Source organism: Nematostella vectensis, chromosome 9 (assembly GCF_932526225.1).
Source record: "Nematostella vectensis chromosome 9, jaNemVect1.1, whole genome shotgun sequence".
NCBI classification, from domain to species: domain Eukaryota; kingdom Metazoa; phylum Cnidaria; class Anthozoa; order Actiniaria; family Edwardsiidae; genus Nematostella; species Nematostella vectensis.
Window position 1 is genome coordinate 5,208,990 of NC_064042.1, and position 21,963 is coordinate 5,230,952.

A 21,963-nucleotide genomic window follows, 5' to 3' on the forward strand; every position below is an offset into this window, starting at 1 on the left:
CGAAACCAAAGTAATCGTTGGATAATAATTTTTTTCCAACGACTGCGATAAAAACAAGAAAAACACTTCCACACGCAACACTAACACGAAAACGCACTTCCACACGCATCACTAAGACGAGCACGCACTTCCACACGTAACACTAAGACGAATACGCACATCCACACGCACCATCCGCACAAGCACAACATTCACGCAACACAAACACGAGCACGCACTTCCACACGTAACACTAAGACGAGCACGCACTTCCACACGTAACACTAACACGAGCACGCACTTCCACACGTAACACTTAGACGAAAACGCACTTCGACACGTAACACTAAGACGAGCACGCTTATACCATCCACACGCACCATCCGCAAGAGCACGCACTTCCACGTGCAACACTAACACGAACACGCACTTCCACACGCAACACTAACACGGGCACGCACTTTCACAAGCAAACTAAGACGAGCACGCACTTCCACACGTAACACTAAGACGAGCACGCACTTCCACACTAAACACTTAGACGAGCACGCACTTTCACATGCAACGCTAACACGAACACGCACTTCCACACGCAACACTAACACGAGCACGCACTTCCACACGTAACACTAAGACGAGCACGCTTATACCATCCACACGCACCATCAGCAAGAGCACGAACTTCCACGTGCAACACTAGCACGAGCACGCACTTCCACACGCAACACAAACACGAGCACGCACTTCCACACGCAACACAAACACGAGCACGCACTTCCACACGTAACACTAAGACGAGCACGCTCGTACCATCCACGCGTACTATTCGCACGAGAACGCATGCACACATTTACATACACCCCTTCTTTATAAAGTTTGTCCCACAATGATTAAAGTCTTCTTACCTCAGAAGTCTTAGCGCTGCTGTACGCATCCTTCCTGTATTGCCCCAGCTCTCCTTGCAGCGCCGCGATCTTCATCCTCAACTCGCTGATCAGCACGTTCTTCTCATCATTGGACCTAATGTACCCTTCGTTGGAAGTCTTCAACTCTCTGACCTCCTTCTCGAGCGTGTAGATCTGCTCCTGCTTACCCCACGCCTCCTGTCGCACTCTGGCCGCCAGCTCGCTCTCCAGGCGGGACTTCTCCGCCAACAGCTGGTGGTAGTCGCTCTCAAGCTTAGAGTACTTATCCTGGTAGATCACCACGTCTTGTCTGGTCACCATTCTACTGGAGGACTCGAGGTCCGAGATCTTAGCCTTCGCAGCGCTGAGCTCGTAATCCACTGCGAACTTATCCTTGAGAAGCGTTTCCTTCTCTTTACAAACATTCTCGTATTTCATCTTCAGGTTGTCGTAGTCGTGGTTCATGTAAGTGAACTTGGTGAGCTCTTGCTCAGCACGGAAGCTCTCGGATGCTGAACGTCTCAGTACTTCCATCTCCTGCCTTAATCTCGCGGTCTCGCTCTCAAGGCGTCTAATCGTCTCTTCCTTCTCCCAGACCGCCATGTTAACCTTCATCTGGACGTCGTTTTCGCTGTTCTTCTTCTCTATCAGGATCATCTGGTATTTCTGTTCGGCGTCGGAGAACTTAGCTTGGTATTCGCTGATCTCGCGATGGGCGTTGTTTCGGGCTTGGATCTCTGCAGTCATCAGCTGTGAAACAAAAAAATATAACTTAGCTTTGAAACGCTTAACTGATTGCCCACCACATCGCAGTATTGGGAGGTGCATCGCCAATTTACTCTGCTAGTGACCAAAGGAGCAATACTGCATACAAGGAGCTAAGATACTAAGATCGGTGCTTGTACTAGGCTACGGATTATGATCTTCAACCAAGGTTAAATAGTTGCCTAATTCCTAGCCTCTCTCAGGGGGTCTAGATACCGTAATGACTCGAATAAGCGCCCTTCTTTAAATAAGCCCCCCCCATCGACCTCGAATTTTGGAATAAGCCCCCCCCTCCCCTTTTAAAGATCTTAACAAAAGTACCCTTTAAATGATGTAAATAGTCAAAATATTTAGCTCGCACTGACATTCTCACATTACAATACGATAAACAATGCTCTCAATCGATTCGGAAGCGCGCTTTTAGAATCCTTAGTCTCTCTCAGAGAGTATAGATATGTTACCTTATCCTTAGTCTCTCTCAGAGAGTATAGATATGTTGCCTTATCCTTAGCCTCTCTCAGAGAGTATAGATATGTTACCTTATCCTTAGCCCCTCTCAGAGAGTATAGATATGTTACCTTATCCTTAGCCTCTCTCAGCTCCTGTTCCACCTCGTATCTCGCCTTGAGTAGACCATCTTTTTCTTTGTTCAGCTCCTCGTAGCGAAGTTTGAGCGACTCATGTTCCTTGCGAGTGGTCTCGAGCGTGTACTTGTCATGGGAACTGCTGGAAATCTCCTTCTTCAAACGCTCAATCTCCGCCAAGTAACCCTCAGTGACCGCAGTGCTGTTACGCTGTTCCCGTCGGAGGGACTCAATCTCTGCCTTCAGCCCTAGAGAACGATGCTTAAAAATGTTTAAACAGGGTTCGTATACACTCAAGATCTATATGAGTACCGTATACCGAGGTCCAGTAATTCTTGTCATAGTTACTTAATAACTAACTTATCAAGATCAACTGAGCGTTTGGGGAATTGGGGTTAAGTGAAGAATCCCCGACTTACCTTCAATAGTCATTTCGCGTTCCCTGACGCCTTGTTTAAAGCTCTCTGTCTGAGATTCAAGCTGGATCGACAAGTTGTACTCATTCCTCTGCTGAACGGCGTCCACTTCCTGCTTCAGGAAGGCCACCTCGCTCTCGTATTTATACAGCTGAGACTTCAAACTCTGGATATCGGTCTCCTTCTCAACCACCTCGCTCCTGTAAACCTCGACGCGCTTCTCCACCTCCACACCCACGACCCTCTCGCTATCGCTCTTCGCCATCATCAACTCGTACCGCATCGACTCGACCTCGCCTTGCAGTTTGGACTTCTCGGAATACAATTCTTGGATCATCGCCTCTTTATGCGCGATCTCCTTTTTGTAACTCTCTGTGTGGGACTGCCTCAGGGCCTCTAGGTCCCTTCCGAATGTTGCCCTCTCGGAGCGCAGGGCCTCGATCATGATCTCCTTCTCCTTGAGCTCTCTCTTATAGTTTTCAGTGCCGCTATCGATGTACACCTGAATGTTCTTCTCGTTTTCAGCCCTGATTTGAGTGATCTGGTTTCTCAAGGACTCGGACTGCTGCTCCAAGGTCGACTTCTCCGTCCGTAGCCTCTCGATCATGTATTCTTTCTCTCGAATCTCCTGTTTATTGGTCTCCGTCTGGCTCTCCACGTGAATGGACATGTTACGTTCGTTCTCCGACTCCATGTATTCTATCTGTGTCTTGAGGGACTCGATCTGACGCTCGAAGCTCGCCTTCTCGTTGCGCAACTGAGAGATGAGATACTCCTTCTCCATCAGCTCTTTTCTATGGCTGTCTGAACTTTCTTGGAGCTTCAGCATGACGACCTTCTCGCCTTCGGATCTCAACGAGACTAGTTCGGTCTTAACGCTGCCTAGCTCCATCTCCATCTTCTGTCTCTCGCCACGCAGAGTCTCGATCTGCACGCTGTAACCTTGGATAGTGCTGGTCTTGTACTCAATCTCGCAGTTTAGGGCGTGTATCTGGGCCTGTAATCCGTTCATCTCGGCTCTCAGATTACCAATAGTGACCTCACGATCCCTGATCTCCTTCCTGAACTCCCCGGCTCTGCGCTCCATCTCCACAGTGATGGTGTACTCGCTCTTGGTATGCGCGCTGGTGATCTCGCGTTTGCTTGCCTCGACTTCTTCCTGTAGCTTGAAAACCTGTGTTCTCAGCTGCTGCATCTCTTTTTCTTTCCCCATAATCTCATTCTTGTAGATCTCGACGCGCTTTTCCACCTGGATCGTCACATTCCTCTGTCCTTCATTCTTTATGGATACAATCTCGTGCCTCAGGTTGCCGATCTCTCCCTGAAGCCTGGATCTTTCCTCGTACAGGCTCTGGATCACTTTCTCCTTCTCGTTGATCTCGGTTCTGAATCCCTCGGTTCGAGACACCAGTTGTAGAGTCATCGTTTTGTTGCTCTCTTCTCTGATCACCACAATCTGTTGCCTGAGAGACTCGATCTGGTTTTCGTATTGCTCTCGCTCATCACGAAGCTGCTGAATCACCAGATCTTTCTCTTTGATCTGACTCTCATATCCTTCAGCGTTGCTCTCTAGCACCAGCTTGATGTGGCCTTCATTTTCCGCCTTTATTCTAGTGATCTGGCTCGTCATTCCTTCAAGCTGATGCTCAAAGGTCGCCCTTTCTGTACGTAATTTTTCAATCTCGTACTCCTTTTCTCGGACCTCTTGCTTGTAGCTCTCCGTCTGGCTTTCCACGTGGATCGACACATTCGCTTCGTTCTCAGACTGGATGACTGTTATCTGGTTCTTAAGAGACTCGACTTGTCGCTCGATGCTCGCCTTCTCGCTTCGCAACTGGGCGATGAGATATTCCTTCTCCATGAGTTCCTTCCTGTGTCCATCCACGTGCTTCTGTAGCTGAATAGCGATGTTTCTCTCGCTGCTGACCTTCAGGTTGGTGTACTCTTTCTTCAGGGTTCCCATCTCACTCTCAAGCTTGACCCGATCAGACCTTAACCTCTCGATCTCGGAGGTGTACCCTTGTGTAATGCTTGTCTTGTACTCCACTTCACGCTCGAGCGCAGCAATCTTCTGCTGGTATCCAGTCGTCTCACTCTTGAGCTTACTAATCTCCATCTCTCGTTCAATGATCTGCCTCTTGAAGTCTTCAGATTTCCGCTCAACCTGAATGGATACCTCGTAATCGCTCTTGGACTGAATTGCAGTCATTTCTCTCTTGACAGACTCGGCCTGGGTCTGGTACTGCAAGACTTCTGCTCTCAGGCTCGGGATCTGTCTCTGATACGACTCAGCTTGCTTGGCGACCTCAATCGCCACCTGCTTCTGGAAATCGTGTTGAAGGACATACACTTCCTGTTTCTGCCTTTCGAACTCCGACTGCAGTTTAGATTTCTCGGCATACAGCTGTTGTATCATGGCTTCCTTCCGTTGGAGCTCGCGCCTATACCCATCCGAGTAAGACTCGAGTTGCTGGTACACCTTCTTCTGGCCTTCATCGCGCACGACGACGATTTCCTTCCTTAAACCAGAGATTGTCTCCTCATAGCGCGTCCTCTCAGCCCTCGACTGCTCAATCATCGCTTCCTTCTGCTTGATCTCATCTCTCAAGCTCGCTGTTTGACCTTCAACGTACAAAGTGACATTCTTCTCTTTCTCAGACTGAACATAAGTAATCTGCCTTCTCAGGGACTCGATTTGGCCATCCGAGGCAGACTTTTCCGCTCGAAGCTTTTCGATGAGGTATTCCTTCTCTCGTAGTTCCTTGCGGAAGCCTTCCTTTGCCGTCTCCGCCTGAATCTTCACGTACCTGTCTTGCTCGTATTTGGCAAACTGGATTTCCTTCTGCAAGGATTTCACCTTCTTCTCAAGACTTGCCTTCTCGGCGCGCAGCTGTACCAGCTGGTAATCCTTCTCCATCAGGGACTTGTCTGAGTGCGATTGGATTATCGAGACGTTTTGGGTCTTCATGTGGCTTGCCGCGTGCTTCAGGGATTGGATCTCCCGCTCCATCCTCAACTTATCCTCGCGTAACTGCTGGATGGTGAAGTCGCGATCTTTGATCTCCTTCGTATTACCGGACGAGTACCTACAACACAATGATTTGTACTTGAGCTAAACGCTAAAGTTATAAATAGAAGACATAGACAACATACAAAGGAACTACAAGCCTACAAATTCGTGCAATTTGTCAGTACCAGTACAATTGCTAGACTTATAACTCTTAGATTTCTTTTTAATGACAGCACCCTACAACTTAAACCGTGGCAGACATAGTCCCCATCTCTCATAAGATGACTTGACTCCTTTGAGGATTGTGCTTGGGAACCTCTGACTAAGAAAAGAATACCAACGCCACTTTAAACCTTTCAAAATTGGTTGACACTTTTTACGACAAGACAACATTACGTTGCAAATAACTGAGAAAAGAAACTGGGTTATAAACGAATTTGCATGAGGGTAAAACAAGGTGTTTAAGACGGCGCACATGATTTATCTGCGCAAGTTTCAATTCAGCGATTGGACAATTCTAACGTATACGTAGTCGTCGTTCCTTAGCAGTCATAAAACCTAAGTTCCTTATTGTCACCGCAAATAATACTATTTACGAAAGGCGTTTTTAATTGTAGTTTAACCGTAATACTAAGGACCTTAAGACTTACGACGAGAGTCTATGACGGCGCGCACGTAAGATTTCTGCGCGTGACACTACCATTTTTTTAGCGCGCTGAAACATAATGTGTGTAAATTGTAAGATCGCTACTCACTTATCAAGACTGATGGTGAAGTTCCGCTGATTCTCTATTTGGATGTCAGTTAATCTACGCCTCAGGGCCTCGATCTCGGCCAAGTGTCGCGTCTTCTCTGATCGAAGTCTATCGATGACAAAGTCCTTTTCACGGATCTCCTTGTGGAAGACTTCAGTCTGGCCCCCAGCAACGTACTTGGACTCATAGGTAACACTGTACGGGAAAACATAATACGTGCATTAGCAAGAGATAGCAGGATAGTAAAAAACGTCTCCTATACAGACTCCTACTTAGCAGCGAAGACATGAAGTAGTAATAGATTTTAGAAGTCATATAAGATGGGAAAAATGCATCTGAAATTAATAAAATGAAAGTAAGATAAAATAGAGTAGAGTAAGGGAAAAAACATGAAAAGAAAAGTGAACTACAAGAGCCGTCAGTGGTCAGTAGATACAGTACAATAAAAAAAAACAGAGATAATTCATAAGCTAATAGAAGGGAATAGTAAAGGTGGGTCAAGTGAAATAGTATGAAGGGAAGAAAAGTGAAATAAAAGTAGGGTCTGTTTCAATGGAAGGGTAATTTTTTTTAATGAAAGAGAATTGTTTAAAGAGCCAGAATAAGCCACATCGGTGTCATTGTTTGGAAAACAAATTATGTCATGGAATTTCGAAACAACTAAACTGAAAAAAAGCACAATAGATTTCCCAAATAATCAGCCGATGAAAATTGATGCTTTCTAGACACTTTGTATCGTAAGAATAGACGAACACGAGAAGGTATCGACGCAATATCGTCTTCTATCTGTATCTCACCCCATAGATGGCACGTGTATCTCTGGTTAGCTAGGCGAGCCCTGCTGCGCCTGCTTGTTCACTATTTGCCTCAGCATCTCAATGTGCTTCTCCAGCCTGGAGTTCTCAGTTCGGTAACGCTCAGTCTCGGCACAAAACTGAGCTCTCTCTTGCCCTAACTTCTCAACTAGGCTATCCTTCTCTCGTACACTCCTGCGATAGTCGGCGAACTCTGCATCACTAACGATACTCACGTTACTCTCGATGCTAGTCTGAATGGACTCTAGTGTGCTTTTCAGGTTCTGTAATGTGTGAATTGAATTCATTGTTTCGCCGTATAACCTCTCAATTGCGGCATTTTTCCCTTCCTGACTTCCGCAGAAGGTCAATCTTTGGTTCAACCGTGATGGCTAGTTTACTCTCTACTTATGACTGCAGCGTCGCTAGTTTGCTTCTCATGTTCTCCATTACATAATGCGACTTGATCCGCTCGCTTTGGAGGCTCTGGATGGTCGCATCCTTACTTTTACACTCTTCTGTCATGTTGTCCAGTTGCAAAGTATACTTCGACGCGAGTTGTTTCTCTACTTGATCAAACTTCTCGACTTTAGAGCTAAAGTCATCCCTCTCTGCGCAAGTTCTCCCAGTTGTACTTCGAGCTTGGCAATTCGGCTTCTCAAAGTGGTGACCTCAAACTCAAGGTCAGTTTTCTTCTCGCCGCTGACGCTTCCCGTTTCGATACTAAGCGCTTTAGCTTCAAGTACCGATAACTTGTGCTCCAACTCCCTGGACTTCTCCTTTGCTGCCCTTGAGGACTCTTCCATCTCCTTCATAGTGCTTTTATGAGCGGTGATCTCCGCATTTAGACTCTCGACTTGCTTCTCAAGGGTGGCCTTGACAGCGTCACCGGTTTCTACTCTCTCGTGTGCTATATTCAGTCTGCGTTCAAGACTTGACATTTTCGACTTTATTGAAAGAAGCTTCTTACTCAGGTCATTTGCCGGTTCCTCTGAATCAATCTTCTTAACAGAAACTGGACTTATTTCTTTTGCTTCAGGTTGCATCAGAGACTCGCCGTTTTTAAAACGATTTAGTTTACTTTGCGCGGACCTAAATTCATAAAGCATTAATTGTTTTTCGTTAGATACAAACTCTAGTTCAGTCAGTAACTCTGTTTGCTTTTCTAGGAATGTTTCAACCTCTCTTTGCAGCTTCTTCTTATCGCCCGCTAAAGATCGCACCTTTTCCTCCAACAGCACGACCTTCTTCTCTTGTCTTAAGCTTCTCGTTACAGCTCTCCTCGTACGACCTCTCAAGCTCTTTCTGTTGTTTTTGCATCATTTCGAACTTAGCTTTGAATCGGTCACGATCTAATCTAAGAGTGGTCACCTCGGAGTTGTGTGGCGACCCATTTCCTGGTGATTCAGAAGTCTCAGACTCGTACTCTTGCTTGAGTCCCTCGTAATTTGTCCGCCATTCCGTCACCTGCACTTTCGATACCTGCAGTTGTAAATTCAACTCACGCATCTCAGTTACCAGCGCTTCATACTTTGTCCTAACATCATTCAGCGCTTTCCTGGTCGCCTTCACTTCATTCTGTAAGATCGTGTTCTCGGTGGTGATGCGCTCCAGAGAGTGTCTTTTTTCAGTACTCTGTCGAATATTGCTATCTAATTTCTCCTGCTGCTCACTCAGCTTCTTCTCCAACCGAATAACATCATTTTTAAGGCTCTCATTCTGCGACTTCAGCTCCCTTACGTGATCGTTCATTCTCTTCTCAACGCTCTGTTTAGAGCTACGTTCTTCTTCCAGTGCTTGTACCTGGTCTGATACATATTTAAATCCCTGACTGCTTTGCCCTTTGCTGTTAACGCTTCCTCGTATGACGACTCCAGCTCTGACATCTTCTGGTATGCATCCTGTTACTCCTTATGCTGCGACGCCAAGCGCTTCTGGATGGTCGAGGCTGAAGAGTCTCCTTGTAATGCCTTCTGCTGCAGAAGATTTATCTCTTTGTTGAGACTCTGGATCTTTTCCATGTGGGAGGAGTTGTGGGACTTAAGTCTTGCTATCTTGCTTTTAGCTAGTTCTAGCTATTGCTCAGTGGATGTCTGTCGAGTCTGCCAGTCGAGAATTTCGTCCGTTGCCCCTTTATTTCGTGATTCAAGAGACTTAATACTCTCTTCAAACTCCTCGACTTGTCTTGCCTTTGCTCGTGCTTGGTACACCAAAGTCTGCTTGGCTTTCTCGTATTCGATGCATTTTTTTTTCAGACCTTTGCAATTGTTCCTTGATTTCTTTCAATTCTTTCAAGAAACCCTCATTCTTTTTTACGGCAACGTCGTAGTCAATCTGTAAGCTCTCAAACTCGAAATTCCCTGAATTGGCCTCCTCATTACTTTCCTTACCCATATAACTCAAATGGCTATCCGTGATCTTCTTTTTGGCCACCGTGATCTCTGACTGAAGCCGAGAGTTTTCGTGTTGCAAGACGTCTATCTGGCTCTTCACGTCCGATACAGATTTCTTTAAGGCAGAATACTCATTTCTATAACCTCATTCTCGCCTTCCAGCGCCAAACTATGCGCTTCCAGATGCGAAATCTTCTAGTTAAGACCGATAATATTCATAGTTCTTGTATTCACACACAGAGCTCCTACACGCCGCCAGATCATACTGGAGCTTATCGCCGTGTTGGCGCGCCATGCGGAGAGAGTGCTCATGCTCCGATATCTTAGCCGTCTTCTCCTGGACCTGGAACTTCAGTCTGTTGACTTCCCTTTGTACTCTTTCGTTGTCATCTCTCAAACCTTCGACTTCAACTGCGCACAGTTTCAACTGCGAGATCTGTTCCTGAAGGAAATTGATAGTTGATTTTCCCTTCTCGTTTTCGCTGTTTGCGTCTGCAAGCTCCCTCTTGTAAGCGTCTAAAGTCGCCTTGCAGGCTACCATCTCTCGCTGTAATAGTGTAGCCTCCTCCCTGCTGGACATAAGACGGTTGGCTTCATCACGCTTTCCTCGCACAGAGTTTTTCCCCATGTTCAGCCGTTGAAGCTGGTCTTCTTTCTCGGACACTTTACGCTGGTAAGAAATCACCTCTTGGTTGAGGTCTTCGTTCTCCTGCTGATAACTCTTTAACTTAAGGTTCAACTCGGTGACTTCGGTCTTCAGCTTAAAGTTCGCCTTCTCAGCCTCATCCTTACCGCGCCGCGTCACATGATGCGCGCCTCGTTGTTCCGTCAATTAACGCCTCAACATGGTTACATCATTCTCAAGTCCCTTCTTCTCGATTGATAGCTGCTCGGTAGACAATACAGTCCCATCGGTCTTCGCTTTATGATCCAGAAGCATCTTGGTCTCATGCAACTTACGTTGAGACTTTATCAGCTCATCCTCCAGTGAAGTGGTCTTCAGCACTTGTTGCTGATGCTGGTATTCAAGCTGAGCCTTGGATTTCCCAACCTTCTCCAGCTGTATCTCCAACTGAGAGATCTTGTTCAGTGAGCCCTGCAGCTCAACTTCGACATTATCCAAATGATGTATAGAGGTCTCGTGGACTTCCCTCAGCGGTCCAAACTCTTTCCGCATAGACAAGATGTCATTCTCTAACTGCCGCTTCTGCTTGTTGACCGTGTTGTATTGCGATTCCCACTTAGCAACTTCAGCATTCACGTCAATCACTTTAGCCTGGAGTTCCTTTACATTCTCTAGACTTGTCTTGTAATTAGATTCTAGTTCTGAAAGCTTCCTTTTCACGACAACATTTTCCTCTCGTATCTTCTTCATCTCCGTCTCGCTGGTTGATGACAACTGTGAAATTTTCTCCGTCATTGCCTTATGTTGAGCTTCAACCTTTTTCTTTTCCTCCATAACAGCCGTGTAATCTCCCTCTATACGCTTCAAGCTCCACATTCTCAAACAACGATTCCTTTTCCCTGTTCAACTCCGCTATCTGCTGTTCCAATGATGTTATCTTAATCGTCAAGTTGTGGTTTTCTACCTGTATTCGATCCCTCTCCAAATTACTCTTCTTGATCCTCGCATCGTGATCAGAAGTGGATGACTTCAGCGACAGAAGCTCCCGCTGTATGCCGCTTAACTCTTGCCTAGACCTCTCACTCTCTTTATCTCTCTCTTCCAATGAAAGACGCAACGTTTTCAGTTGCTCTTCTAGGAACTCCTTCCCATCTTTAAGCTGCTCAATGTAGTGCTCCTTGTCTTTTACGTCTCGATTAACGGTATCGATTGCCAGTTTCTGCTCCGTAATCGTCTGCTCTAGCTTGGAGAGCTCCTCTCGATTGGTTGTCCCTCTCTTCTTTAAGTCCTCAAGCTGAGTCTCCAGGGATGCCTTCTCCCGACATTCGTACTCGTACTTCACTTCAAGGTCGCAAACCTGGCTCGTCGCGGTCATAAGTTCCGTCTTGAGTTCTGTACAGGACCCGAAATGATCCCAGGACCCGAAACGATCCCAGGACCCGAAATGATCCCCAAAAGTACCCCAACTGATCCCGGGACCCGAAACGATCCCCAAGAGTCCCCGAAATGAACCCCAAGGAATTACAGTAATGGACAAACAAAAGGAATGTGGAAGGATTGGCTTTCAGTTTTAAAAACATATGAAACATTTTAGCGTCATTTTTGTTACTATCCAGAAATTTGAATTAACTAAAACCATAATATTAAGATTTTTATATACGACTGCGCGGGAAATACAGCTTTCGACAGCTTGGTTGAGTCAGCAATTGGGGTCAAATAAAAATTCCCGTGATGGTAATTTGAAGAACCAGGCGTAAATAAATAATTTATACATAACAAGCCATAAATGTCTCCACAGATTAGACATGCCTCTGCTTTCCCGTAGGAAAATGTTTGTTTGTGTTCGGTGAATGAAAGACAAAAGAGATAGAGAGAAATCATGCAGTGGTGTACGCACTACTACATAAGGAAATTCAAAACTCACATATTACTTTCAACAAAAGCCACATCTCTTAATATTTTGCAACGGTAGTAAAAAGGTTGTTCGAGTGCATTACTCAGTGTGCTTTTGTCATTCCATCTTCTCGGCCAAACCGGCTGTCAGTAAATATTCGCTCGTGTGAACATGGATTTCGTGGTGAAAAACACGTTTGGTTGTCAAATGAATATAGATTTTTAGGGGTGATGTTTACCGGAAACGAGATTTATAGTGTCAGAGTCATGTGCTGGAACTGCAAATGTTTCGAAGGTCAAAAGTTTTGGTTGTTCTGAGCAAGGCTGTGCTTTGGCTGTGCTATGTTTATGTTGTACTCCTTTCAGTAGCAATTAAAAGTTGTGTATTTGTTTTGGACTCTGTTTATGGGTTTACCGCCGGGGCAATGTAATAAATAGAAGTATTGTATTGGAATTTAAGTTCTTTAAGTCATGTTAATTAGAAATAGATTCGCTGTCAACCCTTAATTATGCTTTAAGAATTGGAAGTGCTTTCTTCTGCTTTCCCTTTGTCCATTACCGCAATTCCGTGGGGTTGATTTCGGGGACTCTTCGGTATCGTTTCGGGTCCCGGGATCAGTTGGGGTACTTTTGGGGATCATTTCGGGTCCTGGGATCGTTTCGGGTCCTGGGGTCATTTCGGGTCCTGTACAGTTCCTTCTTCTCACGCTCGAGTCTCTCTTGTGCGACTTCCCATTCGTGAAGCCTCCGATTCAACACGTTTATCTCGTGGTTCAACTCTATGTTGTGCTGCTGTGAAGCTTTTAGATCATTCTCCACGGTCATTATCTTCGATTTGCAGTCCTTGACGTCCTGCTTAAGGCTACGTTCTCGATCCTGTGACCGCTTGTACAAAGCTTCGACTTCAAAGTACTTAGCGTCGTATGACTCGGTCAACTGGGAGCCGTCACCCTCATTAAGGGAATTAATCGTCGCGTCCAATCGAGAGATACTCATCGTGGCTTCTTCCAAACTGAACTCTAGCTCTTTCACACGTTCTTGGCTGTGCTCGAAGTTATACCGCATGGTGTCCATGTCGGTTTTTACAGAGACCAGCTCTGTCTACAGGGCGATCTTACTGCTTCTCAGTCTCTCGATGGTGTTCTCCTTGTCGCTCATCTCCATCATGCAAGCCTCGCTGATCCGTTCCTTTTCTATCAGCTAGTTCTTCATGGATGCCAGCTCCTGTCTTACTTTACGGACATTCACTTGAACGTTCTCGTATTCCGTCTTGTAGTGGTCTCGGTCCTTAATGTTATTTTCCATCTTGCCTTTCATGCTCGTAAGCCTAAACCTCTGTGTATTAACCTCTTGGTCTAGACTATTCTTCGCTTCGCGGATCTCGGATACTTCTTTCTCAAGCGCGCGGATCTTGTCTTGATAAGCGGTAAACCTCTTATCGGTCTCCTCTTTTTCCGCCTTCAGGCCTTCACAGGTGACACGGTAGGTCATCAGCTCGTGTCTCATCTTCTCGGCATCACCCTCACTAGTCCTGATATTCTTAAGGGAGTCATTAACCATCTCGTCTTTCTTAGCAATCACCCTGTTCAGCGACTCTGTAATCTTTTTCTCCTCGCTCAACCGGCTCTGAAGCCTCATGATCTCTTCTTTGGATGTAATGACATTCTAGTTGGCAATTTCTAGCTGTTCCTTGGAGTGAGATCGCTGTTTTTGAAGAGTATGGTCGATTGAAGCTTTAAGACTTTTGATCTCATGCTGAAGACATCATCGTCCGCTTTCTCTTTTGTCTTAGCGCTATTCTGAGCTTCCTTCTCTAAATCTTCCACCATCTTATGCAACGACGCAGATTTCTGTATTTCACTATCTCTCTCCTCGACTGCTTTTTCTAGCTCGACCTTCAAAAACGCCATGGCGTCTTTCGCAAGCTGTAGCTCGTCTACTGCACCGGAAACATATTTCTTGGTCATCTCAGTGTGTGATTGCAGCGTCTGCAGTTTTTTCTTGTAATTGGTTAGCTGTCGTTGTGATTCTGCCGCGCGTGCGCGCTCATACTCTAATTCCTTCACAATATTCACATCCGGGGCCTTTCTGTAGCTCGCCACGGCAGCCATGACTTTCCTGTTGAGCTCTACAATCTTTCCAGTTGTTCTTTACGCTTAAAGGTCGTCTCAAACAAGACGTTTACCATAGAGAGCTCTTCGGTCTTTGTTATCAACTGCTCATTAAGATTCCTCTTATCCTTATCACAAGCGTCGTAAATGGACTTAAAGTGGTCCTGTTCTCTTTGAGCAGACTCGGCCTCTGCCGTCTGAGCTATAGCCCTTTCCCTCAGGCGATCAATCTCGGCATTCTTTTCATTGACCTCATATCTGTACTCCTCAATCATACGTTGCTGATCGTCAAACTGCCTTTTGTAGACGGCGATCTCCTCTGAGGACTTGGAACTCTTGTTTGTGATTTCCTTCATTTGGATCTCAAGGCTCGTACGGAGTTTAAGACTTTCTTCCGTCTCCGCTTCGTATTTTTTTTACTTTCTGCTGTAACAGCAAGACCTGGTGATGAAGATCGTTTTTCTCTTGCTCGCTGACATTATAACTCGCTTGAATCTCAGAAACCCTTTTGTAGAATGATTGCATTTCCGTATTGAGCCGTTCGATTTCCTCCTCACAAAGCTTAAAGTCGGCCTCAACTTCCTTTAACCTCTTATGCGCCTGCAGAGTCTCCTCGTGGAGACCTCGTTTCTCTTTCTCCGAGACCTCAAGGTTTGACTGCAGCTTAATGATTTCTTCGTAGAAGCCCTCTATCTTGGAATCGTACGGCTCGATCGCTTTTCTAAGCCCCTCGGATGTTTTCTCCTTGGACAAGGATTCTCTCTTGTACCAGTCCATGCTTCTTTGGAATTCCGAATACTTGCTTTGAACAACCACCAGCTCTTTCTTCAGCCCAGCATTCTTTGCCCTTTCTTCGTCTAGCTCAATCTTTAGTTGACTTTTCTGCCTCGAGTTCGACTCGGCCTGTCCTTCTAGCTTCCAAATCTGACCCTTCAGTGCGCTCAACTCTTGGTCCAGATCGTTATTATTATAGTCTGCTTTCTGCAGGAGACTTGAGAGCTTGGAGACTTTGCGGTCCGCTAGAGAGGTTCTCTCTCTGTATTCGTCTCGCTCGTGAATAACTTGGTCGAAACTTCAATTCCAGCTTGACAATTCGACTGCTTGCTTCATCTAACTGGGTACTTAGATCAGTTGCGTGCGTTTTGACGTGGCTTTGAGAGGCCTCAAGTTGAGAATTCCTGCTCCGGTGTGCGAATAATTCAGACTCAAGGCTTGAGTTTGCGTCACGCGCTGTGCTGAGTTGCTTCTCGAGGGATCGGTTCTTCTCCAGACACCTGCAACCAGGCAACATCCATATAAGGCACTTCCATATAAGGCAACATCCATATAAGGCACGTCCATATAAGGCACTTCCATATAAGGCAACATCCATGTAAGGCACTTCCATATAAGGTGACATTCATGTAAGGCACTTCCATATAAGGCACTTCCATATAAGGCACTTCCATATAAGGCAACATCCATGTAAGGCACGTCCATATAAGGCAACATCCATGTAAGGCACTTCCATATAAGTCACGTGACTCTTCTTCCGCTAATGGCTGGAGAAAGTATCGGTGACCAGGCCCAGTCTTCCCAAAACGTGCAACTCCGCATCGAATATCGACTTTCATAGCAAAGAAAGAGCTACGGTTTGTGCTTTGAAGTGCGAAAATAATTAAGGTACATCATCAATAATGTTTGCAAAGAAGGACCGATATATATATGTGGAGCATGATAAGAAATGAATTATTGAGAAGAGTTTATGATGAATGGAAGAAGGAAGAAAACTTGAAGATCCCACCAATGATAAACAGCCATTAGTGGAAGACGAGCACGCTGCCCTACCACAGCAGGCTCATAAAACGGATTTCTTACTGTGTGAAAATCACGTGGTACCACAAAATCCAAGTTCGAACTACCTGACCACACGGGTTAGTGTATATAAATAGATCATTATGTATTATTTTCACACACTTAAGAAATTCGTTCTAGTAATTGCTATCAATGGCATCTGAGGCTTTTGGAAATAAATAGCTTTCTGCTCATTGCATTTTGTCATTGTTGGTAAATAAAACAAATTCTAAGCAGTCCGCCATTATTAGCTTAGAAATGATCAAAGTCAATCTGCGGCTCGGCTTTGTCAATATACAGTCGTTTCACAAAAGGTTGTCGTCAACCGGCTCTTTGACTACGCGACAAGCCCGCATGAAAGCATGGGTAAAAGCCACTGAAGCGCCTAGCTGCATATATTAGTCACCGCATTACTTCAGACTTAGACACAGTAGCGGTGCTAATATATGCAGCTAGGTGCTTCAGTGGTTTTTACCCATGCTTACATGCGGGCTTGTCGCGTAGTCGCAAAGCCGGTTGACGACAACCTTTTGTCAACTATAACTTTGTCGACTATATACGGAGCTCTGCATTCAATGAAGGGAATGATGACATACACATAATGATGACATAATGTACGTGCCTTTTCGTTTTACAGGTTTAAGTAATAACAACATAACTCACCTCTGGTATTGATTTTCCAAGTTACTGAGCTTTCCTGAGGCAAGAAGTGCTTCTCGCTGGACGTTATCCTTCTCATCGCAAGAAGAGCGCAAGGCAGATTCCAGCTCTTGGATCTTGGTCTGGGAGATCTGGATATTCTTGCTGTAGGTGTCCTTGGCAGAGAAAAGCATCTCTGTGGACACCTATAAAAGAAAAATAATGAATCAAAAACTCAAGCAAATATCAGTCTATTGGCATTTCAAAAATCTCTGGAAGAAAGAAAGAATATGGGAAAGATACAAAGAATAAAAGAAAGAATATAGAAAAAAAGAACAAGACACATATATTTCCTCTTAGGTGTAGAGGTTATTTGTGCCAGACACTTATTTGGGGGAAATAACTGTATCTACATTTCCTCTTAGGTATGCCACTTGGCACCTATTTTGGGGAGACATTTATTCAAGAAATCTGTTAAATTAACAAAAAAACCTGCTGCTTGGAGAAATCCTTTCTGATGGCCTCAAGCTTCTCTTCGAGTTCCTTGTTGTTGTTGGTTAGGGCGTCCACTTGTTTGGTCTTGGCCGCAAGCTCCTCCTTGTAGTTGGCCATCTGTTCCTGGTGTTCCAGCAACTCCTTTTGCAGGCCACAATGAGTTTCTTTGCTTTTCTTCAGCTCTTCCTTAGCTGTCTCCAGCTGAGTTTCAATGCTCTCTTTCTGCTTGCCAATGTCGGTGACTTGGCGCTCAGCCTTGGAAACCTGTTTAAAGGAACACTTTTTTTAATATCAAGAGCTGATTTTCTCTCTGAAATAGATTTTAATGTTAATATACTTTATAATCTCACAGATTGCTGTCATTTTATTCTGTTGAGGGGGATGCAGGCCATAGACTGGGGAAGGGGGAGATCAGGGGGTCCAACTATCAGGGGGTCCAACTTTGTGTGACTTGGTAATGGTGGTGTGACGTAGTATAAAAAGGTGGCATGATTGGCCTTCTTAAGTATGACTATAAACTAGGATAAAGAGAAAATAGTAAACTGGGTAAACAATCTTACCCACTCTTACAGTAGCTACAAGACTAGGGTGGGGCATTGTGGTTTGCAGCTATGCTGATTACTGTACATCATATTTTTGTGCATTTTTGTTGAAACTAATGTATTTAGTGTGGCTTTTCAGCATCAAAAATGAATTTACCCTAAGGTTTTCTTAACAATTCTGTGTACCACTTGACCTTTTGTTTTGACCTTTTTATTTTCTGTTTTTTAAAAACCCTCCATTTCATAAGAAAGACTCAATTTGTCTGACTGGTGTTGAGGATTAGGTTTATTAATCCTTTTATTAATCTGCACGTGCTGAAGGTGCATGTGTACTCTCTTGGCCACCAAAAAATGTCAATTCCAATTAAAAATGGTAAACAAATATTATCATTTTCCATATGATACTCATGACAGGCAACTCCCCCCTTTGGCAAATCTGAGTTTGTGTCTGATGTGCTATTTTATCTTGACAGTACCACTCTTGCTCAACCCCCCCTCCCTCAGCAAATCCTGGGTAAATGGCTGATGTTGAATCATTATTTGACAATACTGATCTTGCTTGCCCCCCCCCCTCCCTCAGCAAATCCTTTGTAAATGCCAGGTATGGCATCATACCTTGACAGTACTGTTCTTGCCCCCCCTCCCTCAGCAAATCCTGGGTAAACGCCTGGTATGGCATCATACCTTGACAGTACTGATCTTGCTTGCCCCCTCCCTCCCTCAGCAAATCCTTTGTAAATGCCAGGTATGGCATCATACCTTGACAGTACTTGTCTTGCTCTGTGAGTGAAGCTCACACTGAGCCTGTTCGTAGTCGGCCTGCAGCTCTTCCAGCTGAGTCTGCAGCCCATCCAGTTCCCCTTGTAGGGTGTTCTTCTCCTCAACCACTTGCTTGTACTTGTTCTGGAGCTTCTGAAACTCCTCATCTCCGTCTATCTCCTCCACGACTTCCTCCTTGATGGTCTTAGAAGCAGACTGAATCTAAAGTTAATCACTACTTCAGTACAAGCACCATGCGAGCTGAGACGACAAGGTGATAAAGACAGGGCCATCGCCTGTGGGTTTGTGCAAAGTGTATGGAAGCACCCACACACAAACACCTTTTTTTTGCACGAGTATTATAGCAAAACCTCAGCTTCCATTAAGTAAAGTACATATTTGGACTTTAAACAGGGAACCTCAGAAAATACTTCCCTCCTTTCCCCCTCTCCGAAACAAAACTTAGCCTAAGTGCTTGTAAGGGTAGAACCACTGGAAACTTAGGGGGGAGGGGTAATCTTAGCTATTTAAATACTAAATTTCTTTTTGAAGAACCCTTTTACCATATATTTCCAATATTATTTTAGTCCACTCTTTCCATGAAAAATTCAACCGTTTATGTTTGTTATCTTGAAAAATCACACACAAAATGTTATAGTATCCTCCTCAAAAACAACGAACCGTAACCCTGATTATCAGATCGGATGTATGAAAATAGGGTGGGTTTAATTCTCATTGAAATGTTAAGGACCGACATGACGGAAAAACCCTGAACATGCGCACTTCGAAGAGGTGGAGAAAGAACATACAATTTCTTACAATGGCCATCAGTTCATTGCATTCCCGACTGATTTTCCCTTTTCAAAACACAAAAAAAAGTTGCCGAAATGCACATACCCTGATTTTGGCTTTTTAAGAAAAAAAATTTTTCTCGATCATCCTTGCGCTATGTATGGGCTCAGGGACGAAAACCTCAAATTTCAATGGCACTTTACAAAAAGTCACATCAATTTAAAAAAGGTCGCATTTGATATTTTGTTTGATATTACTCACTAAGTAATTAGGGGAATTTTTCGCCTTATTTGATGTGAAATGAGCTTATTGGAAACGTCAAGTCATGTTTTTCCGTCATGTCTTATGTACCATAATTAACACCTTAACAACAAGCGAAGACAAACCAAGCAAACAAAATGGACAGTCAAGGTGAGTTCCGGATGAAAATTTCAATTCCAAATATTGTCTATAGAATAAATAAATAAAAACGTAATTCCCCTTCTTTTTCTTTCATATTATGCTTTTTTGCAGATACATTTGATAATAATCCTCAAACAAAACGATTTTCATTGTTTGATAACCTATGATTTTCCCGATGGTGTCATCACCTTCCATCAACATGCTTATTTTTGAATGCTGATTGGATGCTATTTCGGCACGCAATATAATGGCTTCCCAGTTCTGTACAAATTGTAAAAGAAACTTTCCTTCTCAAATAAAATATATCTACAAATCAAGGCTTATCTAACTAATAAGGTAAGGACAACTTTGACTACTCATGTATAAACCTAGCTATGTTGTAAAACTATCATTTAGCTAATTTAATTGAGAATTTGTTTGTTCTCTTATCTACAGAGGAAAAACAAAAAAAAATTCGCAATCATCCTTGCAAAGTCTTCTTTTTCTTTTCTTCATCATCTCTGTCTTTGTTATGGTTTTATCCCAAAGTTTATTTTCAAGATAGCAAAATGTCAAAGTGTCTATCCTTCTTTCTCGTAAGAGACAATATTTTTTGCCTGTTAGGATAATATCATAATCATTTTTGTTTCCTTTATGTTTTTCTCATGTTTTGAAAAAAATTGGAAAAGGTATGAAATGTCTGAGATGACAAAAAAAATCTTTTTTCTTTTATTAAGGTGAAACAATATCAGACTGAATGAAGGCATTATAGGCAAAATATTTAACTTTTCTTCTCCTTACAATCAATCTGCATTCTTCCCCTAGGTAGAGATATTTTCATGTTTTGTTGATATTGAATCAACAATTATGACCAAAACTGTGATTTATTTTTCCTTTTTAAGGGGGGGGGAGGGGCCCATTCTATTTTTAGGTATCAAGCTACTTATGGGCAGCCCTTTGTGCTGGCAGAGTAAAGAGCATGAAAATGAAATGGATTTTGACCTGAGGAGCTAAGAAATATGGTAAAATAATATAAAATAGACACATTCCAGTCTATTCAGACACTAGAAAAATATTTACATAGCTGTCTAGGTGAGCAAAAATTTGGACCTCATCAAAAGCCTTAATTTTTGTGTGAATGCTCATACATTCTCTTTGTATTCCTGCATTGGTTCTGTCCGATGGCAAAAGATTGTCCAAGCTGGGTTGACTTGGAGGTGTCTATGTCATATCTGCCATCTACCCATTCTGCTACACCCTCGGGTCAAAATTTATTTGATTTTCTTAATTATGATCTCTAATCTGGTAGCAGAAGCCTTATATTTATTTACAAATAGCAGAGAGCACTTACAGTATATGTGAGTAGGGAACACTTACAGTATGTGTGAGCAGGGAACACTTATAGTATGTGTGAGCAGGGAACACTTATAGTATGTGTGAGCAGGGAACACTTATAGTATGTGTGAGCAGGGGACACTTATAGTATGTGTGAGCAGGGAACACTTATAGTATGTGTGAGCAGGGAACACTTATAGTATGTGTGAGCAGGGAACACTTACAGTGTGCATAAGCAGGAAACACTTATAGTATGCGTGAGCAGGGAACACTTATAGTATGTGTGAGGAGGGAACACTTATAGTATGTGTGAGGAGGGAACACTTATAGTATGTGTGAGCAGGAAACACTTATAGTATGTGTGAGCAGGAAACACTTACAGTATGTGTGAGCAGGGAACACTTACAGTATGTGTGAGCAGGGAACACTTATAGTATGTGTGAGCAGGGGACACTTATAGTATGTGTGAGCAGGGAACACTTATAGTATGTGTGAGCAGGAAACACTTACAGTATGTGTGAGCAGGGAACACTTATAGTATGTGTGAGCAGGGAGCACTTACAGTATGCATAAGCAGGAAACACTTATAGTATGTGTGAGGAGTGAACACTTATAGTATGTGTGAGCAGGGAACACTTATAGTATGTGTGAGCAGGAAACACTTATAGTATGTGTGAGCAGGAAACACTTATAGTATGTGTGAGCAGGGAACACTTACAGTATGTGTGAGCAGGGAACACTTACAGTATGTGTGAGCAGGAAACACTTATAGTATGTGTGAGCAGGAAACACTTACAGTATGTGTGAGCAGGGAACACTTACAGTATGTGTGAGGAGGGAACACTTATAGTATGTGTGAGGAGGGAACACTTATAGTATATGTGAGCAGGGAACACTTACAGTATGTGTGAGCAGGAAACACTTAAAGTATGTGTGAGGAGGAAACACTTATAGTAT

At 43.9% G+C, this 21,963-nt stretch overlaps 3 protein-coding genes across 3 annotated transcripts in view; all 3 read right to left on the bottom strand.

Annotated features, from left to right (window-relative positions):
* The window catches only part of LOC116617479 (centromere protein F), a 40,025-nt gene that overhangs the window by 15,266 nt on the left and 2,796 nt on the right, over positions 1-21,963 (bottom strand). The window contains exons 3-9 of the mRNA XM_048732380.1: positions 18,499-18,720; positions 17,195-17,461; positions 16,727-16,908; positions 6,415-6,609; positions 2,653-5,735; positions 2,228-2,481; positions 885-1,634 (exon numbers count right to left, since the gene is read on the bottom strand). Of these exons, the coding sequence (XP_048588337.1) occupies positions 885-1,634; positions 2,228-2,481; positions 2,653-5,735; positions 6,415-6,609; positions 16,727-16,908; positions 17,195-17,461; positions 18,499-18,720 (4,953 nt within the window). The remainder of the gene's footprint in view (positions 1-884; positions 1,635-2,227; positions 2,482-2,652; positions 5,736-6,414; positions 6,610-16,726; positions 16,909-17,194; positions 17,462-18,498; positions 18,721-21,963) is intronic.
* Positions 13,320-13,890, bottom strand: LOC116617483. The gene has a single exon (XM_032380193.2). The coding sequence runs from the start codon at positions 13,755-13,757 to the stop codon at positions 13,320-13,322; it is 438 nt and encodes a 145-aa protein (XP_032236084.2). The 5' UTR covers positions 13,758-13,890.
* Positions 13,799-15,168, bottom strand: LOC116617486. The gene has a single exon (XM_032380196.2). The coding sequence runs from the start codon at positions 14,228-14,230 to the stop codon at positions 13,799-13,801; it is 432 nt and encodes a 143-aa protein (XP_032236087.2). The 5' UTR covers positions 14,231-15,168.